Raw genomic sequence first — 20,016 nt, 5'->3', positions numbered from 1 at the left:
ACTCGGCTAACCCACACCAAACCCTTACCTAGTATGGCTATCTGCGAGATTCTTGGTTACAATACCTGTCTACCAGCTTAAACACCTTGTAATGGCAATCCATCCTTCTATGCCCATTGGCTTTAACATATGATTTTCACAATGAGCAAGTCAGGCCTACTGCCTTTGTCATAATGTTTCATATTAAACAAATCAAGCCTGCATCTTCCACCAATGTCCTGTCACCATAAACAACTGAGCCCTGCTGTAATTGAGTAGAAGCCTTTCCAAGTGACAAAAAAGTGAAATACAAGCACTCTTTTTCAACAGAAGCACACCTCTTCCGTCCAGACAAAATCTGTCTTCAAGTATATCAACTTGTGGGCAGAGCTCTAAAGCCTTTCTCAACAGCTCTTTTCAAAGCTCTTTTTCTGTTGATCACCTAAGGTCTGTGGACAACTTCACTTTTGAGCTAGACCTAATAAAAACAGAAGGTTGAATGCTTTAAATCAGTTTTGGTCTTGCATGTTTTACAAATGTCACTTAAATAACATTCTCTGTTCCATATTGTGCCTCCGTTCCGTCCTCAGAAGCCGAACGCAAACCTGTTTTCATTGCACTGACTGTGATCAGCCTCGTGGGGACGGTGCTGCTCTTCATCATCAGGAATCCGGACACGTTCCGCCCGGCTGCAGAAGATGAAGTCTCGGAGGGCAGCCGAAGCGTGAATGCCGGCAGTGTGAGTGTGTAAGTGAACTCCGTCCATCACTGCCTTCATAGCTGCATTGCCAATGCCCCCCTGAGCACTATTCCTCAGGTCTCACCTAATCCAGGTCCACATGTTTTGCATTATTACTCGAATTCTGTTGACCAATGTCTGTCCCACTATGACCATGATGAGCCCACAGTGCACAAGCATGTGAATATCACCCTTAGGTTCTCTTTTCTGCTGGTATATTTGGAAGCACGCGGAATTTGTTTTCCCGAGCAAAGCTTGGCTTCATCACACCTTGCAAAAAAGTGCAATTTCACGTTTTTATTGGGTAACACAGGTACTCGTGGACATAATGCTTAAATGTTTGTACAAATGCACAACTGATTGTTATCTGAAATACTCCAGACTGCCCTTCCGTGATGCTGTTGTAGTAGCTGTTATAGGAGTATTACCCACACATTTTTTAGGTCCGCAATGCAGAACATTCAAACTGATAATTTTCCAATATCATCCAGTGATCTGAGCTCAATTCTTAAGTTCGTAGAAGTTCTCATCTAGCTAAGTCCAGAAGTGCTTACATTGTATTTATTTCTTTTGTCTCTTAACATATGAGGTTCTGCCAATTTCTACTTTTTGTGTGTGTTCCAATAATTGAAAATATTGATACTGTTAAACCCGCTTCTGCTCTAATCGGCAGCGGGCCATTAGGACTGGCCAGAGATGTAACTTGTGTAAATGTTGGTGGCCAGTCTCCAAGAGGTACGTATGCTTCTGACCATTTAACTCTACTCTTTTGTTCAGTCGGTGATCTTCTGTTGTGTTGAGGTGAGATTGACCACAACTCGACTACTGGCTCATGATTGCCCAATCGTGCAACGAGATGGTTACTATTCTGATTTGGTTTAATATCTCCTGGTAGCTGCTTTCCCAAACACGTGCTTGCGTCACAGTTTTCTGTGTGTCATGCAGGCTCTACCCTTCCTCCTAGAGCTCCTGTAGCTTGTGGACATATGAAGAGCTGGTTAGAGCTTCGGAGAAAGGGAAGTAGAGTTGTGGGCGAGCTGACCACATGGCATGTTCTTTACGGCGTAATGAGGTGAAATGGTGGCTCTTCGGGGAGCATGGGGCCAGAACAGATTCCCATACTGTTGGTAAAAGTTGCTGTATCTTTGGAAAATTCACCGGGAAAAGTTTCAAGTTGATCTACTTCCTTTCACCATTGCTTAACCTGCCAAACGGTGCCAATTGTATCCAGGATTGAGGAAGACAAAAAAAACTGGAATGTACCTGGCAAACGTACAGCGAGGAAAAGAAATTCCAGAAAGATGTGGTATAACCTTTTTTATGGCTTCAAATGTGGGGACAAATAGCGGGTACAATTTCACCAGCTGTTCCCAGCTACAATGCTTTGGGACTAAAGATTCTGGTCACTCTGCGTAGTGAACCCCTAATGGTTATCAGTCGATAACTAGCTGCCCACAAGGACTCTGCACAGAAGAGCCAACAATGACCAAAGGTGGGCATCCTGTTCTGTTGCCTGGGTGGTGTTTTGTTTTGGTAGCCAGTCTTAGATGCTACAGGCATGTGACTTTTTGTTCTGAACATCTTTGGATACTGCAGACAGCTGGATCAATGTAAAGCATAGGTTACAGTGTCCATGCCTGCATCCCATTGCGTAAACATTTGTGTTTTTTTTTTTTTAAGAAGAGGCCCAAGCACTGCCTAAATGGACAGTTGTGAACAGAGGGAAACATTGCCCATGAGCTAACATTGAGACCATAGCATCATCTTTTTTAAATGCTTATTTTTTTTTTGTTTCATAAAAAAGATAACATTAGGACAATGAATGAACTGATTGTATCACTCGCACTATGATCTGGTAATTTAGGGAGTATATGGTGAGATTCATTTAAGGGCTAAGTGCTTAGTGGCTACTCCAAGGCCCCATATGTTGACCGCTTTCCAAAGGCCACCTCTGTTTCATAGATCACCTCTTCTGCTGCTATTCTCCTCCATCTGTAAATTGTGGAGCGTAGCCCATTTCCCTATTCTCTTGCAGTGCATAATTTTATGATCATTAGTTATATTGAGCATAGTGTGAGTTTATTTCTGGGTAGGTTATAATCATTATGGATGCCTATGATAACAAACAGTATCGTGTATGTGGTATCCTGGCACCCAGTAAGACGGTATCACTCCGCATTCACAGATGGTGTGTAGGAATAGGCTGTCCTCCTCCCTACAGTTCAGGCATCTGCCAGTCCGCGCTAGACCCATCGTGCATAGGCTGCTCCTACTATATTAGACTCTTCGGCTGGGTTACGCAAGGGCCTACTCTGATTGCCACTTCCCTTGATTGCATGATGACAGCCTCCCAATTTACGTCTGCCAAGGGTCCTGATGATGAAAAGCAGCACTATCCCCAAGAGGCTGATCACAGTTAGTGCAATGAAAACCAGTTTGCGTTCGTCTTCATCCTGTGTGATTCTAGTATGTTGTAAGCATCATCATTTACAGCATTATTATCAGCATTATTTACCAGGGTCTTGTGTGGGATAAACATTGTTCCCAGGAGAGGGAGAGGGAGAGGGAGAGGGAGAGGGAGAGGGAGAGGGAGAGGGAGAGGGAGAGGGAGAGGGAGAGGGAGAGGGAGAGGGAGAGGGAGAGGGAGAGGGAGAGGGAGAGGGAGAGGGAGAGGGAGAGGGAGAGGGAGAGGGGGAGAGGGAGAGGGGGAGAGGGGGAGAGGGGGAGGGGGAGAGGGGGAGAGGGGGAGAGGGGGAGAGAGGGAGAGGGGGAGAGAGGGAGAGGGGGAGAGAGGGAGAGAGGGAGAGAGGGAGAGAGGGAGAGAGGGAGGGAGAGGGAGAGGGAGAGGGAGAGGGAGAGGGAGAGGGAGAGGGGGAGAGAGAGGGAGAGGGAGAGGGAGAGGGAGAGAGAGAGACAGACAGACAGACAGACAGACAGACGCTCTGTGTGGGATGAAATTATCTCAGTCAAGGGGTGGCACAACTCTATCTTGATGTTGCAGAGACAGGTAGGTCTGATGTGGCTGGATAATGGAGGGCAAATACGGAGTAGGTCGCACACTGCTCGTCATACTAGCAAATAGCCCCATAGGACTCTGGATAATGTAGTGGCAGCGGTGAGCAAATTTACTATGAATAAAAATGGTTAATGGGCCTAGAAGAGTCATGAAATTTAGCAAGCATAATAGAGGCGAAAAGACACTGGGTCAGGGTAATGAGAGAAGTGGACAACATTAAAATTCCCTACTAGGAAAGTCCGGCTATAGAGGTGTTGGGTTTTTGTACTAAGCCGTGCATCCACTGATTGAGGCACAGCAACATTTAAAGCGTAGCAATAGTTCAGATTCCTCAACAGGATTTGCAGCTACCACTACAGACCTTAAATATGGCGACAGCCCAGTCGTGGCTGGTGCAGTTTTGAAGAGTAATATGCTATGGACTTTTTGTGATCCTCCAAGACTCTGTATCAATATTCCCAGGGCAAATCTATTACATTCATGACAATACAAAGTAAAAGGTTTGGTATAATCGGGGAGTTTTTAGGCAGGTGTAGAGGCCAGAGTCTGTTTTCCCAAATGCATTTGTGGAGTCACAAGACCATTGCAGGAGATCACGGTGTCTTTTCTGACATCCTGAAAAGGCTTCAGTAGTTCAGTGTAGTTGAGAATCCACTGACTGCAATACTTGGCCATTCCCAGAGAGGTATGTGTCTGGGAGGCAGTTACAAGGTGGGACATCTTATGACTGGCTTCAGCTTTTTCAAAGGACAGTTGGCTCTTCCCAGGACAGATTTCGTGATCAAGGTATCACGCGTAGGTAAGGCAGAACTGTCATTTCTCCTTTAAATCCTCATGCCATTCATTAGTCAGTTTGGTGAAGAGTTGGATGGAATCCTCCTGGCAATGATCTAGAGTGACAGATGCTAAAAGCATGTCATCACCATATTTGGCGGAAGTGGATTACCAGGTAAAACCAATATTTCTAAATCCTTCTTGAGGCCCTGGGAAAATATTGAAGGGGACTCTGTAAATCCTTGCGGAAGTCTGGTCCACGAAAGCAGAGATCTTCTGAAGTTTGGATGGGAAGAGATTTAGACTTTCCTCCTTTTATTGCGATGGAGGACAAAGCAAAACAAAGGTCAATCTCAGTAAACCATTGGACACTTATGGGGATGAGAGAAAGGATGGTGTCAAGATTGCAGACCACAGGGAATTTTGGGATAATCACATAATAAATGGCCTTAAGGTCCTGTACAGATTTGTACATGTTGGCTTTCCCTTTCCTGTGCATCAGGATATTACATCAACAAATAGTCAATAGCCAATATATGGCAGATCCCTTCCTTCGTCTCTGGTTTCAATGAATCCTGGAATATTTTGAGTGGCTTCTTCTGAGAGTCAACCATCACCTTCAGTGGCTCCATTGATTATATGAACCCCACAAAGTTCGCCCTTAGGATCCACAAAGTAGATGGTACCTTTGAAAGTAACTATGTTAAATCATGAGTTTTAGTTTTAATTGCATTACTTAGGTGATGAGTGCTCTCGCAAAATGCTGTCAGTACTTAATTTTCTTGTGTCAGGCTATATTTAAAAACACACCGGTAGTAAGATTAACATTAATGACACAATCTACATAGATTCCCTTCTGATCTACTGAGATTGAGGTATTCATGGCACAGTGACAAACTCTCAGGCCATCCTAAAATTCAGGATATGAGTTTTGGGTAATCTGATGAAACCCAGACTGATCAGGGAGGGCTGGTGCATTAGATACAATGTTGGGTGCACCAGCTGTCCCCAAGCAAAGCATTCCCCTTCCTGCTTCCAGGGCCCCTTCAATTGCCTCTCCCTATTCTCCTTACTTCCTTTCCCTCGGTCTTTAGTTCCTTCCTGTGTAGGGCCCTCTGCACATTCTTCAACTTCAGTGACCTCCGTTTTGATTTGACGTCCCCAATTACACCAACTTCTTAGTCTGTCATCTGATGCAGATAGGCTCTAGTTGAAATCTGACATTCGGTTACACATCTCAAGCACATCCTTAAGTCTGTCTAAATAATCAGCCGGTGATTCACCGTTATTTTGCTTGGAGTTTGTTATCTTAGTATAATTAGTTTTCATCAGGTGCACATCTACAGAGGCATTCAACAACGTGTCTGTCTCTATGCTCAATCCTACGTCATTTCCAGGGGCCACTCTCGGCCATGGTGCTCTCCCCACCAGTTTTCCTCGCACCTCTCCCGTCAACACCAAACTCAATAACTGATTCACATCTGCCCGTTGGATCTGTACATTTCAAACACACACTGCAGTTATCTCTGAACTGGGTGGGGTTCTCCTGGATGTTGAATTGTTTTTTAACGCTTGTTGAATCTGGGGGGGTGGGTGGGGGGGGGGGGGGTTCAAGGAATGTGGACTGTAATTCTTCCCTTGGCTGCTGGGTAGTCCCTCAAGGGAAGTATGGTGAAGGAGGAAGGTACAAACCATGTGTTATGTACGTCTTTTCTCAATAGTTTATGGAACCTTGTTTAATAGCTCAAGAAAAATTACTGTATCACCCCCTTAAAGATGGCACTTCAATGGCTCCCTTTGCCAGCCCGCACGATATTAAAAACAGCTGTATCATACACACTTACAAAACTATTTTGACCAGACCCTCCACAAACCTGACTGCAAGCTCCCCTTCTCTGGTATGTTCTCAACATGCCCTCAGCCAGGACACCATTAGATTAGAGACTAACAAATGAAAAAGAGAAAAAAGAAAACTGGTCTCATTTATGCACCCTTGATCCGGAGCAACATTGCTGTATTCATCAGGACGCGCGCAACCCTGCTCCAGGTAAGGAGTGAGTTAAAGACCCACCTATTCAAACAGCACTTCATCCTGACGAAGTAGCATTCAATCTGTACTCTCTGAGCCCAGCTTTCCTTTGAATCTGGTTTTTAGGTCTCGGCTAGCGAAGGCTGCGCTTGCGCAGTCTCGCTTGGCAAGATTTAATGTTTTTCAGTAGTGGGGCTTGAACCCGCCCTCTTCTCCATTGGCTGGCTTCCTAAACGGAGGCCAGCCATTGGAGGAGAGGGGTGTCTGTCCATTTAAGCCCCGTCTTTTTCGGATTCGGGGGCGTGTTTTTTAGTTTCTTTCTCTCCTCTGGAATGTAAACATTCCAGCCAATGGGAAGAGGAGAGAAAGAAAAACACGCCCCCGAATCCGAAAATGACGCTGCGTTTCTCCGAGGCATTTCTGCTTGCCCTCGGAGAAAGATGGTGGTGTTCATGGCGTCATCCCCGTCCACACGGCCCGGCTGGTGCTCGTCCTCTCCCCCTGCTCTCGGCTCCCTAGGTGCTCCAAAATCGACACCTCTAAGTGAGACGTGATCTCGCTATCGGCTCTCCAGTGTATTTCAGCACTGTTTGTGGGATCAGTGCGCAGAGACAGTGTTGTCTTCACTCGGGTCTTGATTGACGCTCCTGTTAGTCTTCCATCCGTGAGACCTCACGCCTCTATGGTCCGCTGTCCTGCCTTATTTTCGCTCCTGCAAATTGGTGAGATGACACCTTCAAAGGAGGGGAAATAAAACAATCGGAACCACAGAAGTTGTGTTTTCAGGCCGCATTTGTGCCACTGTGACCGAACCTGGTGCAGCAGCTGTGAAAGGATGCGAACAGGGGACTAACGCAGACCGCACAGTACAGACCGGCTGGCTCTTGTTGGTGGAAGTCGGCACACCGGCGGTCGGATTCGCATGGGTCGCAGGGGTCTTCTGGCTGCTTCAACTCATTGAGAGCAGCAGAGGAAAGGTGGGACACGAAGCAGGTACATCATTATTCTGTACCAGCAGAACCTCTGTTGGGAATCCAGCAGCGTCAATGGGTCTCGCTCGTTCAACACGAAAGCGCGGTCCTAGTTTTAACGCACTCTCATTGTGGCAGTTTTGAGCTGGGCAGCGGCTGCTGCAGTTATATGCTGGAGTGCTTTGCGCCTCCCCTACTGCTTGGACCTAGCAGCTATGTCCATGTCAGCCCGGCATCTCCCGGTCTCTGTCACACCAAGGCGGACACCCGGTTTGGGTGACGTGTTCTGTTATCACGACAAACACTTGTTAGGACTAAGGTGCATGTTAGTGCATCAGTATCTGTGCCGACCTCCATTCTACGTACTGATGGGGTTGCATTTCAGAGTAAATAGTCTTTTCAGAGCAATGACTGTTACACTTGGCTCTCTCGTTTGACAGCGGATTTTACAGTCCTCTTTGGGATGTCCTCGTGAAATGCCAGACTTGTGGAAAGGTTCAGTACTCCATTCTTAATATAAGGAGGCCATTCATGGGGAACCAGAAATGTATCACTAAATTGCTCTCATCGATGTGTATGCTTAAGCTCATGCAAGGCTTCTCCTTAAATAATCGGAGTATTTAGAATAACAGCCATCTTTTACCTTTTTGTAGAGGTTTCTGAACACATTATGGGGCTGTTGATAATACGACACTTTCAATAATGGGGGTTTTATTCAATTCACATCATCAAAGAGTGAATGGTTGCTTGATTTGTTGATCGGAAGCCACTCCTTGATGGTGTGGATAGTGCTTAGCTTCGAGGCAAGCTTTCTGCATGTTGTGTTTCACCAGCTTTAAGAGATCTTTTCTCATTGTATCTAGGGACTTGGGAATATTAAGCAATAGGGGGCTGAAGCCGAGATGCCTTTTAGCACATTTTCTAAGCTTCTATATAGTTGATCTGAGTCCTTTTTTTGTCAAATAGATTTGGCTAATGGGTAATAATTGATCACACTCATGTTGGCTTACTTTGAGTCCCAAAGTTAGATGTCTGTAATACAGCATTTTGGTGGCTAATCAACAGGACCATAATCCTGATCTTTATTAGAGGCCTAAAGCATTGGGGCAGGTAGCATTAAAGCATTAATCGAAGTTGGCATTTAAGCAATGATTAACTGTGCTCTGTTTCTCCATATAACTACGTGTGTGTGTGTGTGTGTGTGACTCTGCGGGTGGCTCTATTTGTGTGTGGGTTGCTCTGTGTGTGTGTGTGGCTCTGTGTGTGGGTGCAAATGCAATAGGTCTCGCATTTGAGAGTGATTAAGCTATTGACATTGTAAATTATAATGCCGTTTCTTTAAATGTTTTAAAAACATAAACAAAAATAATGTCATGAGCAATGCCAATAGCTCTAACTTTAACAATGCCGAGACCATTGCATTGTAAATGCTTGTTACAGTCTGCTTCTCTTTGACCCTGTATACTGCTGTGCTTCATTTTGGCTGTGTTCACGCCACACAGATGCCAAATTGTCCATATGTGACCATATCCTAAATGACTCACCATAAATCCTAAATTAGCAGGTGCTAGAATTTCAGTCTATTTAATCTTTTTACAAAAGGAAACCACAAACAAAATCTTGTAATGTAGAGCATCTGAAAATCAAGGAAGGAAGGTTCGATTGTCACATGACTTCTATTTAAATTTTTCTCTCTCTCTTTGGGGTACGTCACTCCCTGGCTTGTGCCCAGCTAGAAAGGCTGCATTGTTTAGTGTGGAGGCTTTGAAAGAAAAAGCAAATAACTCCTGGGGCAGACTGGACTTGACTTTGTAAGAGAGAATAATGAATCAAAACCCTGCACGCAATAGCTGTGGGGTGGGCACTATTTGACTTGACTGATACTTTTATGAAACCATTTTTATGCTATTTTATGTTACCTGTCATTTGTACCATTGATTACATTTTACAAGGTGTATTGCCGTTTGATTGGCTACAGACTGGATTGATTGCCTTGTTCAATTGGTTGGAGAGTTTGTGGTTGAGCAATAGATGGCCTGTAATGGAGGAATGAGATGAGTGTGTTGCTAGTGGAAGACTTCTCACTCATTATCCAGGTGTCTCTCACAGCATACCGGTCACAAATTCCCTATATTGAGGCATTTTGTGGGTAGGCTTTGGCAATTAGTTGGTTAGAGATCGCTGTGCTCAGCCAAATCTGTAGGCTTTGCTGTAGCCCCAAGTGACAAAATGCAGTCCTTAGACCGCCCCTCTAATGATGTCGCATCAGAATTCCTGCATTTTGTATTAATGGATAACTGAAATATACAAAGGCTGGTGGTTCCCAAGGCGCGATATAATTTGAAATATGGCTTCAATGGATGCATGCGTTGTCCCTGACCTGTCATTAGTATCCGGTGATCCAAGCCAGGAAGGCAGCAGAGCCAGTTAAACCTCTGCATTGTTCATTGCTGCAATAATCCACAGTCTGTCTGGGTGATATGTTTGCTCACAGAGCCTTACTGTTTCAAAACGCCTAGAGGAGCTCTGAGTTTGAATGCGTTTTCAGGGCAGCAGTGGTGCTTATTGTGATATATGGCCTAGCACACATAGATAGTTGGTATGGACCAACCATAGAGAGTCTAATTTCCTGTCTGCTGCAGCACTGTAGACCCAAATTTCTCTTCTGCTCTGTGTCCCATATACACTCTGTTAAGGATTTGACAGTCTGCAAACTGTTATCAATGTTAGAACTATAAATGTCTCTATGCACAACTATTGTAGAACAAGAACGGATGGCAGAGTGCACTTTTTGGAATGCGTGACATTCATCTCCTGGCATCCAAGGACGTCAAGGTGCTGCTTTGTGCCTATGAGAGTGTTCTTTTGGATGGTGGTGTATGGGTGGGTGTGGTTCTACATTGGGAATTTTCCTAATCGCTGTCTTGCATTGGCCACATATCCTTTTCTGGTCATGCCGTGTCCACCTTTACTCTTCTGGCTCGTCCTATGTCAGAGCAGCAGCTCTGTGAGGAAGACTCCTCTTTGTGACTTTGGGATAGCACGTTTTGGGGAGTGAGGCGCCCGAGTGGCTGTGCTTCTACATCGTTCATATTCCCGGCCTCTACTTCAATAGACCCTGCCGTCTTCTAACCACCCCAGCTCAACAATTCTTTAAATGCAGCATTAGAAAGTTGCTGTGGTTCACACTCAAACTCTTTACCAATAATTGAATTACAAATGTCTACATTGCATACATGTATATTGTTATAGAAACAAAACCCATCGTCTTGTTCAACACATCGGTTTCCTGGCTAGAATCACAAAGTCATACTCCGAGATTGCCATTGCTTGGTCTTGTTTCTCAAGTTGTGTTTTTTTTCTGCAGGCCTGTGCTGAGCAACATGGCCAAAGCTCTGGATGCCTTCAGTAAGTACACACTGATTTATCTCTTTTTTTCTGTTGCCTTGGGCTACCTTAATTTCTTTCTCTCTGCCAGGCTGTGATTCCTCTAAACGGGATTGGTTCTCTCCTCTTTTCTATCCCTTACCCTCTCACTTTTTTGCTGTTTCCCCACTCCTGCGGATGCCTTGTCTTCTCTACCATCCCCTTCCTGTTCCTGTCCACCACACAACCAGGTTTGACTCCCTATAACGCACTATCGCTCCACCAGCTGTTTAGCTACACGTGTTTTGGCGAGGCTGCTTTTATTTATCATGCGGTTTCCTCATTCCCTCTCCCCTGAATTCTCAGTTCCCTCTCTACTGATCCTTCCTTATCAGTCCTTCTGCCGCTCCAGCCAGCACTTTTATTTGACTTCAGGGATGCATTAAGTCATGTAAAAGCAGCATAAACATAGCATTCTCAAAACAGCTTATCTTTTTGATAGATGGCTCTTTAACTCACCTCAGCATTCTGTTTATTCTCATTACAGAGAGATCTGTGAAACTGTTCATCACAAAAGAGATGCTACTTCTGAGTGTATCCATTGCCTACACAGGTAAGTGCTCTGCTGAAACAGTTTGGTGAAAACATTTAAAAACAGTAATACCACGAGAAAATAATTAAACGTTGTTTTTGGTAAAGGTGTGTGGTGGGGACTCGTGGTCGAATAGCAGAGCCTTCTTCAGGGCAGGGTTGCAGTAGCAGTCCTGGCTCTGTAGTGGTGGTTGCAGTTTTGGACTAAGATGCATTTGCAGACCTTTTGTGTTTCCGGGTGATCTGCTTAGTTGCTAGCTTTCGATCCAGACTGAAACTAATATGTTCTGTAATTTCTTCAAGAGGCGTGAAACTCGCAAAGATTCCCAAATTAAAAAAGGAAATCTCTTTAGTTAATGTGCCTTGCACAGCAGTTGCCTCTCGTCCTGCAAGTTAACCAGCGACACCTCTGTTCTGTTCCTTAGGCCTGGAGCTGACCTTCTACTCTGGTGTGTACGGCACCTGCATCGGCGCCACAAACAGATTTGGGGCTGATGAAAAGAGCCTCATCGGCCTCTCTGGCATCTTCATTGGCATTGGAGAAATCTTAGGTTTGTTCAAATGTTTGATAAATTTATATATTGTTCTGATGATTTCACTTCTTTGAATCCCACATTTTCAATCTAAATCTGCAGAATGCCTGACACCACTAGACTGCTGGAGATGCATGTATTAAAATATGGGCAACTGTCTTTTCTTGACTTCAGATGTTGATAAGGGGTTTTGTTACGTGCATGCATATATTCCCCACCCATTAACGCTTACATTTCTGAGATTCTATCTTTCCTGCCTACTATCCTCTATGAAAGACCTACACAGTATCTGATTGTGTGTTTCTTTATATAAATGTTGCTGTAAGAATTTGTGACATCACTGTTGCAATATTTTGGTGAACTGCTTCTCTCATCACCAGGTGGCGGGATCTTTGGGCTCCTGATGGGAAAGAGTACACGTTTTGGCCGCAACCCGGTTGTGCTTCTGGGCGTGGTTGTGCACTTCCTGGCCTTCTATCTGATATTTCTTAATGTCCCTAATGATGCACCGATATCGTCAAGCGCTGGGACTGAGAGCAGAGCTTACATGGAGCCCAGGTAGGGAGTTCATTGTGGTCTGTGTTCTTATATTCCGAGGCATGGTCTGTTTCTTCTTCCTGAAGAAGTCCTCCTTTGTTATTGCATCATGTCTCTTCTAAGAATATACATGTCTTAGTAATATTCCTGAGTGGCCATTTCTTCCCACCTCTCCCGCATACACATACATGCTTTGGGTTCTAGTGCGTATTTCAGCCCCCACAATTGAGCACATGTTGAGGAGAGAACTTTCAGTCCAGAGCAATACCGGTTGGTCCTACTATTGAGTATATGCCAAGCAGTAGAGCTGCTTTTTGCTCCCTACAGTGTATCTGTATTACCTACAGGGCCCTCAGCATAAAGCAGTAAATCTTCTCTGACATAGGTACATATGTTGATACAAATCAGTGTCCCAAGGTCCTTCAGATGCACATATGCGACAGCCAGGGGTCTTAGTAGAGAGCAGCATTTCCGCTCTCTTGATAGCCAAATACCGACCCTTACTTTTTAGGATCATCAGAGGTCAGTGTTACACCGAAAGGGAGCCATTAGAGTTGACGGCTTGTTTTAAATAATTCGCTGATGTCAAAATGAGGATTCCCGATTTTATGGCATGCTGACACATTTTATACAAAATACATAAAACAACAAATGTGAGATGGAAAATTGCCCATTTCTTCCAGACTTTTTTTTTTTTCTTTTTTACTGCATTTCAACTTAGTGTTGAACTAACCGCTATGGCCTGTCATAAAATGAAAACTAAGAATCAAAGGTTGAAAGAAGTAGATTTTGTATTGTGTATAAATGCAATGCATGCTCCTTGAGCAGTGTGGTTAGGTCTTACATTTCCCATTATATACTTTTTTTTTTCCAGAGCGGCCTTGAGACCTGCAGTAGTTTTTTAAGCAGTTTGTTTTACCATAGATTGAACTTCAGTTACTGTGGCTATATGTATTGAAACTGTACTGGAGCATGAGGGCAGTTGTGCCGACTACCCATTTTTACATACACCAAAACAAAAATAGCACTGAATCTCATATCAGTGTGCCATGATGTAAGCAGGGAATTTGAATTTCCTCTGTGTAATTAAATACACTGGTACTTTGGAGCAGGCAGCAGGTGTCAGTCCCTGTGAAGGCCCCACATGCAGTTTTCTTTCTTGAAGGATCTTTTGCAAGGGGATGAATCTTCTCTGTTCAGGTTAACTATCTTAGCAAGTTAATACCAGAAATTGAAAACCACTATCACCATTTGTAGTCAGTTGAGATCAAATAATAGCCCAAAATAAACCAGTATGTGCCATGCAGCAATTAAAACACTCTTTAAGTATTCGTTTAATGGCTATATTCTTAAATTCTATTCTTAATTCCAATTCTTAAATATACATTGATGAATTACAGTGCACATAGCACCAACTGAAGCAGCAGATCCTGCATATCTGTGTCGGAATGTTTGGACTCCAACACGAAAGGTCCCTGGACATTAGAGGCAATTTTGCACCAGGTCACTGAATGGTGGTCTTATGCATTGAATCATGAGAATAAATGGCACCAGTTTAAAGTAATGTGATCTAAGGGAGATATAACGCATATCGTATTTTCTGTGCAATGTCATAGCCCATTATCGCTCTCGTGGTGAATCTGTGCTGGCTGTGGATACATCCTCTGTGGTCCGTCGGCTAGACTGCCGACTTTGGTGCTGGAAACCAGGGTTTGAGCCTCGGGGTCGCGTCCACATCCTGTGAATCTGGGCAAATCACGTAATCTCCCTGTGCCTGAATGTGTAATGTAAATACGGTGCTCATGTAAAGCGCTCCAATACCTTCGGGTCGAGTTCGCGCTATATAACAGATGCAAAAAAAAAAAGAAATGGAGCGGAGACAAGTATCAACACAATTTGACAATTTTATAAAGTTGACCAATGGAAATAAGGTAACCCGGGAGTTCAGCTTTCTAAGCTGTGAACCGGGGCTCCTATTTTGAGAACCAATCCGATCAAAAAACCTATCTTTCATGATTTGGAGCCCAAACCAGGACGTTTTAATGTGTCTCCAAGTAGACCATCCACCAAACTGTAGTCTGACTTCAGTTCTCATGCTGTTCAAGCACCACGGCTTCTTGTTCGTCCAGGAGTTCCGTTGGTGTCATAAGCGTGCTGGGCGAAGTTTTTTTAAATTGCCGATGCCTAACCTCTGCATGACAGTAAAAGGTCTTCTGATGGATATTCTAACCAAATACTCCTCATCTTGAGAACATTCCAGGTGCTAGACTGAATCCAGGGAATTTTCTCAGCAGTGCTCCCTTATGCCGGTAGGTGGTGCAATTGGGCTTTGCAGTGACTCCTTTCTGCCCCCCCCCCCGAAGAGCAGCATATATACGCCACCTCGGTGTAATCACATAAGTACCTTTCCTTATACACCCATGGATGCAGATCTGGAGCTCCTCTCCGAACTTTGTCAGTTTTACGATGACTTTTAAAATTTACAGACCGTGTGCCAGGGGTGATGCCTCCCCCCAAACCGACATTATTCAAACGGTGCTATGACTCAAGGAAACCAATGTTGGTCATGGACTGCATGACATGTGCCTACTGACTGTGTGGGCAGAGCTACTGACACTAGTATTATGCTTAGAAGGTTCTTCTGGATGTGATCAACCAGATTTTCAGGTGAAGTCCAGGTTTACCTTAATCAACATAACAAAATGATAAACGGAGTGCTGAAACTTTTCAACCACTCACCCCCCCAGTCAAGAGATCTAGGTTGAAGCCATGGTTCTTTTGCTCACTATGCCACCCCACTTTGGACCCAGCCATGCTCATCACAGAAGCAGTCCAGCCCAAACTGCCAGGCCAGGTGCACCCTGGACCGGAAACAAGAATCCTGGCTACCCCAAAACCAGTCCCAGAATGCTTGTTTCCGGTCCAGGGCCCTCCTAGCAGTTCAGGCTGAACTGTTCCTATGGGGAGCAGGGTCAAGACTGATGTGAATATGGCTGAGTCCATAATAAGAAAAAAAATCAAAAAGGGGTAGTGAAGAGGTGTAAGAGTAGAATCATCATCATATACAGACTTTAATTAAACAAAGAGATTCTACCACTTTTCAATATATCCTTCCTTGTGTTGAAAATCTATAATGAAGGTGGTGGGGAAATTGTGTTTAACCCAAGAAATTGTCATGGGAACACTGTTTTTAAAATAACCCTCACACACCAAGAATCCCTTAGTGTCATGCTTCATCATGGGGGTCTTCCTGTCCCTCTACGGGGCGGGGTGTGCTGCAACCTACAGAGATGTGGGAGCACTTAAAGTGAAAAAGTATATGTGTAGTCCAGAAGTAGGAGTGTTAGGGTCCGGTAAAGTTTGTGGTGCAATGTTAAAAGTTGCCTGGCTAGTGGAAAAAATAAACTTTATTAGCTTCCCTAGCTGGAAACATTAAAACATTGGGGAAACGTAGGGGGTCTACTATTATGAGTTGCCTCCTACTTGGTCAACATGTTTCAAAAGCCATCCCCCTGGATTTCTCTTCAGGAACGTGCATGATCCCTACTTCACTCAGATATTTATATGTAAAATATATGTGCCTAATTTTGTTCAGCCACAAAACATGCTCAAATTAAGCATCCAAAAAACACTTACCTATTTGGTATCTTTTCGACTTGTAAAAAAAATTGAAAAAAATGACACAGTAATGCATTATTTGAAACCTAGCACCATCATGTGGAACAAGGTAGTTGGCAGTAAATACCGTGATATATTTTTTTCAATTTGATCAAGTTACACCACACTTATACATTTAAAGTGGGTGCTGTGCTGCCCAATGGTAGTTTCAAGTCACTTTTCACATTGTTTAAAAACACACACACACACATATTTATGTACAAAACACGCACAAAATGCCTATTGTTTTTAAAGGCATTTTACGCTCATATTACTCTTCATTCTTACGTAATTCTCCATGCGATCATGGGTGATAAATACACTATTTGATAGACTCTAGGGCTTCATGAGCTGTCACAGAAGGGGAGGGCACCTGTAGTCAAACACTGTGTGGAAGAACGGTAAGTAATATTGTATTAGTTTAGTTCACGTAGTCGTTAGTCAACAGACCGTGAGGAGCTATGTTTAAAGACTCGCCCGGGTCTTACTCACATCCTCAAGGCTGTACACTCTCCCGTAAATACCTTCGCGTGGCTCCGTGGAACGTTTACTGAACGTTCGGAGCTTCTATTTGTATTGCCTGCAATCTGGAAGCCCGCTAAACTTGAGATTAACCGCTAGAATGTAAATTCTCCCAAGATGGCCGCCTGTATTGTGCTGCTCTCGGTCTTGTAAAAAGTTCACTTCCTGTAAAATTGCATTAGTGCGCTGTCTGCCTGATTACCTCTAAAATAGCTCCTGAATAAAAGAATTGTTGGCTAAATCAGAGCATTGGTGCAGAGCATTGATTATTTTAGTTGGTACCTCTAGAGACATACTGTAATTATTTCGAGGTATAGAGCGCTGTTTTTTACAAAATGGATGATTTGGGACTAGATCTCTGTACTGGGGCTGAATGTTTGACATTGTTCAGCATGCTGCCCATCAGTTTTTTATTTGCCGGCTTACCTTATGAACATGCCCTTTGATGGCTCCAGATTGTTTGGAAAGATAGCTGATTTGACACTCAAAACTATTTAAGGACTGTCAAGCCACAGCACGCACCTTGGGATTCTGATCTTCAGCCAAATAGTTCCTCCAACAGTACAGGAAGTTTAGTAGTTGTTCCAGGGGAGCTAACCTAATCTCAGCCCCAGCCTTACCAAATTGTGCAGCCGCACCAGACGTAGTCCTTTCGGGGAGAGATCATAGTAGCAGCCAGCCCATCTACTCCAGCAGGGACAGCTGTCCACTAACTCCTTTTCTTCTGCTGTGGCCGCTGCAAAGACTCTTTAACTTGTCATCACAGTCCCATGCTCAACCGGTAGGAGGCAGTAGGATATTTCCTCCTGGACTGGGGAACCATTGCATTGGACAGATGGGTCTTACAAATCATTCAAAAGATGAATAGCCTGCCTTTTATTTCCTCCCTCAGATTTCAGTTGGCCCAGTATCAGGGCTGCCTCTCTGACTCCATCCAGATCCTGAGGACTCGAGATCTTCTGTGGTGGTAGACAAATGCCAACCTGAACTGCGGCATGCTACTTTCCCCTGGGACAGAAGAGTGTGGTGCCCAAAGCCTCTGAGCATGAGCATTTGCCCTCAGATCTGGTTAAAACCATAATGCGCCTCTTGAATCGCTATCATACCCCATGCCATGTGCCCCCTAAAATAGTGCTTCATGAGGCAGTGGTCTCAAGTGGCGGGTCACTGGGAAGATCTAGTGTTGGTAAAGGCCAGCACTCGCAGCTTTCTGCATTGGTGGAACAGCAGCAACTTGTTGCAGGGCAGACCTTTTTCAGACCTGATTCTGCAGTTTACTATAACCATGGACGCCTCTCTTACAGGCTGGGCTGTGCGTCTCAATGCCTTGACGTTGCAGGGTGTGTGTGTGGTCACAGCACAAAAGTCTCCACATCAATTACCTAAAAAAGCTGGCCATACGCCTGGCCCTCAAAACCTTCTTCAAGGTCATACTAGTTATTTTGTCCTCATCAAGGTGAACAATATAACAGCCATGTACTTCATACAGAAACTGTATGGAATACACTTTTCCCCAGCTCTCAGCTCTGGTACAGGAAATTTGGCATTGGGTCGTCCACCACAACATAGAGCTCCTAGAGGAACATATTCCGACGGTGGACTGGGACATTACAGACCCACTCAGCAGGACGTATCAAAGTCCACGAGTAGGAGTTCCACACGCAAGTCCTACACAGTTATTTCCTTTGTTTGGACACGCAAAAATTCCCAACTTCACCTCCAGGTGCCTACACCCACTATCCATGGGCAATACAGAAAGAATAAACTGGTCTGCTCGTATGCTCCTTCCACATGTGGTGCGCAAGATATGGCAAACATCTCAAACCTTGATCCTGGTAGCCCCCATGTAGGACAAACAAGCCTGGTACTCGGTGCTTCTCGAGATGTCAGAAGCTGGCAACAGACTGGACCTTCTCACCAGAAACAGATGTCAGATCAGCACCAAGGTCCCAGCCAACCCAGTCTAGCGATCGGGTATATGAGGTCCTAGAATTCAACAACCTGCATCTTTTGTAGGAGTGCGGGGACGTTTGCTTGAGTCCAGTAGGCCTCATACATGAACTTGCTATGCAGCAAAACTGAAGAGATTAGCCCATAATTGCATCCCCAAACATCTCAATGCACTTATTCTCACAGTCCAGGGTGTTGTTTGTTATCTGGTACATCTACAGAAATGAGACCTTGCAAACACTTCCATATGACTCCACTTGATAGTGATAGCCACTTTCATGCAAAATAGGGAACACTCCTCACTTTTTCTCATCCCTGTTATTTAAAGCATCCATGGATAGCGTCTAAAGTATCATCTCTCCCAGAGCTAGACCCTACTGTGGTGAGGAATCTTAATGTGGTCCTTACCAGGCTCATGAGTCCACCTCCTCACCTACCCTTCCCCTTTGAGCCCCTATATTCTTGCCTGCTCCAGTTCCTTTCCTGAAAAGTACTTTTTGTCGTCGCCACAATGTCTCCGATGCATCAGTGAGTTGCAGATCCTCACGCTGTAGGAACCCTTCTTTCAGGTACACAGGGACAGGGTCGTACTTGAAACCAACCCCAAATTTCTTTTTAAAGTTGTATCCCCTGTTTATCTCAGCCAACCCATAGAGCTCCCAGTCTTCCCTGAAACATACTAAGTAGCAGAGAGATTCCTCCACACCCTAGATGTCAAACAGTCGCTTATGTACTACATTAACAGGACCAAGCCTTTTTGCAAAGCCGGCCAGTTCGTAGTCTTTGTGAAACCCCATAAGAGCCAACCTATTTCTAAGGCTAGTCCTGCAGGATTGATTGTCAAATGCTTCCAAACCTGATATCACAAAGCCTAAGGAGCACTTCCTGTTGCCCTGGGGGCACACTCTACACCAGTGGTGGCTGGTGATCTTTGAAAATAATACATGCCAGGAGGTCACCTCATTTTGTTTTTCAAAATTTGCCTTGAAAATTTCCCATAGATTAAAAATTTACCTTAATTGTACCAATGTCAGCTTTTTGTTATGACTACCCCCATGGCAATAATTATATACAATAGTCTAGTACCAGAATTTTGCCATTGGTATTGCCCAAATTCCATTGATGGCCCATACGTAAAACGTTTACTTCCTGTATTTCAGAGGCAGCGTTTTGTCACGGTTTACTTCCCCCAGCCCACCCAAATTTTCCTTGGCTACCATCTGTAAGGCAAATAATTGTCTCTGGTTTGCCAGCACTAGCATTTTGCCACAGATGTCTCTTAATGTCAAGTATTTTTTCCAGGTATGCTATGGTAATATTTTGTATAGAGCACATGATTCCCAAAAAGGAGT

At 44.4% G+C, this 20,016-nt stretch overlaps 1 protein-coding gene across 1 annotated transcript in view; it reads left to right on the top strand.

Moving 5' to 3' along the window:
• Positions 1–20,016, top strand: part of MFSD11 (major facilitator superfamily domain containing 11) — a 204,952-nt gene that overhangs the window by 121,439 nt on the left and 63,497 nt on the right. Inside the window, exons 8-12 of the mRNA XM_085616897.1 lie at positions 570–726; positions 10,876–10,916; positions 11,422–11,487; positions 11,891–12,016; positions 12,379–12,556. Of these exons, the coding sequence (XP_085473023.1) occupies positions 570–726; positions 10,876–10,916; positions 11,422–11,487; positions 11,891–12,016; positions 12,379–12,556 (568 nt within the window). The remainder of the gene's footprint in view (positions 1–569; positions 727–10,875; positions 10,917–11,421; positions 11,488–11,890; positions 12,017–12,378; positions 12,557–20,016) is intronic.

This window comes from Triturus cristatus, chromosome 7 (assembly GCF_964204655.1).
Source record: "Triturus cristatus chromosome 7, aTriCri1.1, whole genome shotgun sequence".
NCBI lineage: Eukaryota > Metazoa > Chordata > Amphibia > Caudata > Salamandridae > Triturus > Triturus cristatus.
The sequence above is the reverse complement of the archived record's forward strand: the minus strand, read 5'-3'. Positions and strand labels throughout refer to the sequence as shown.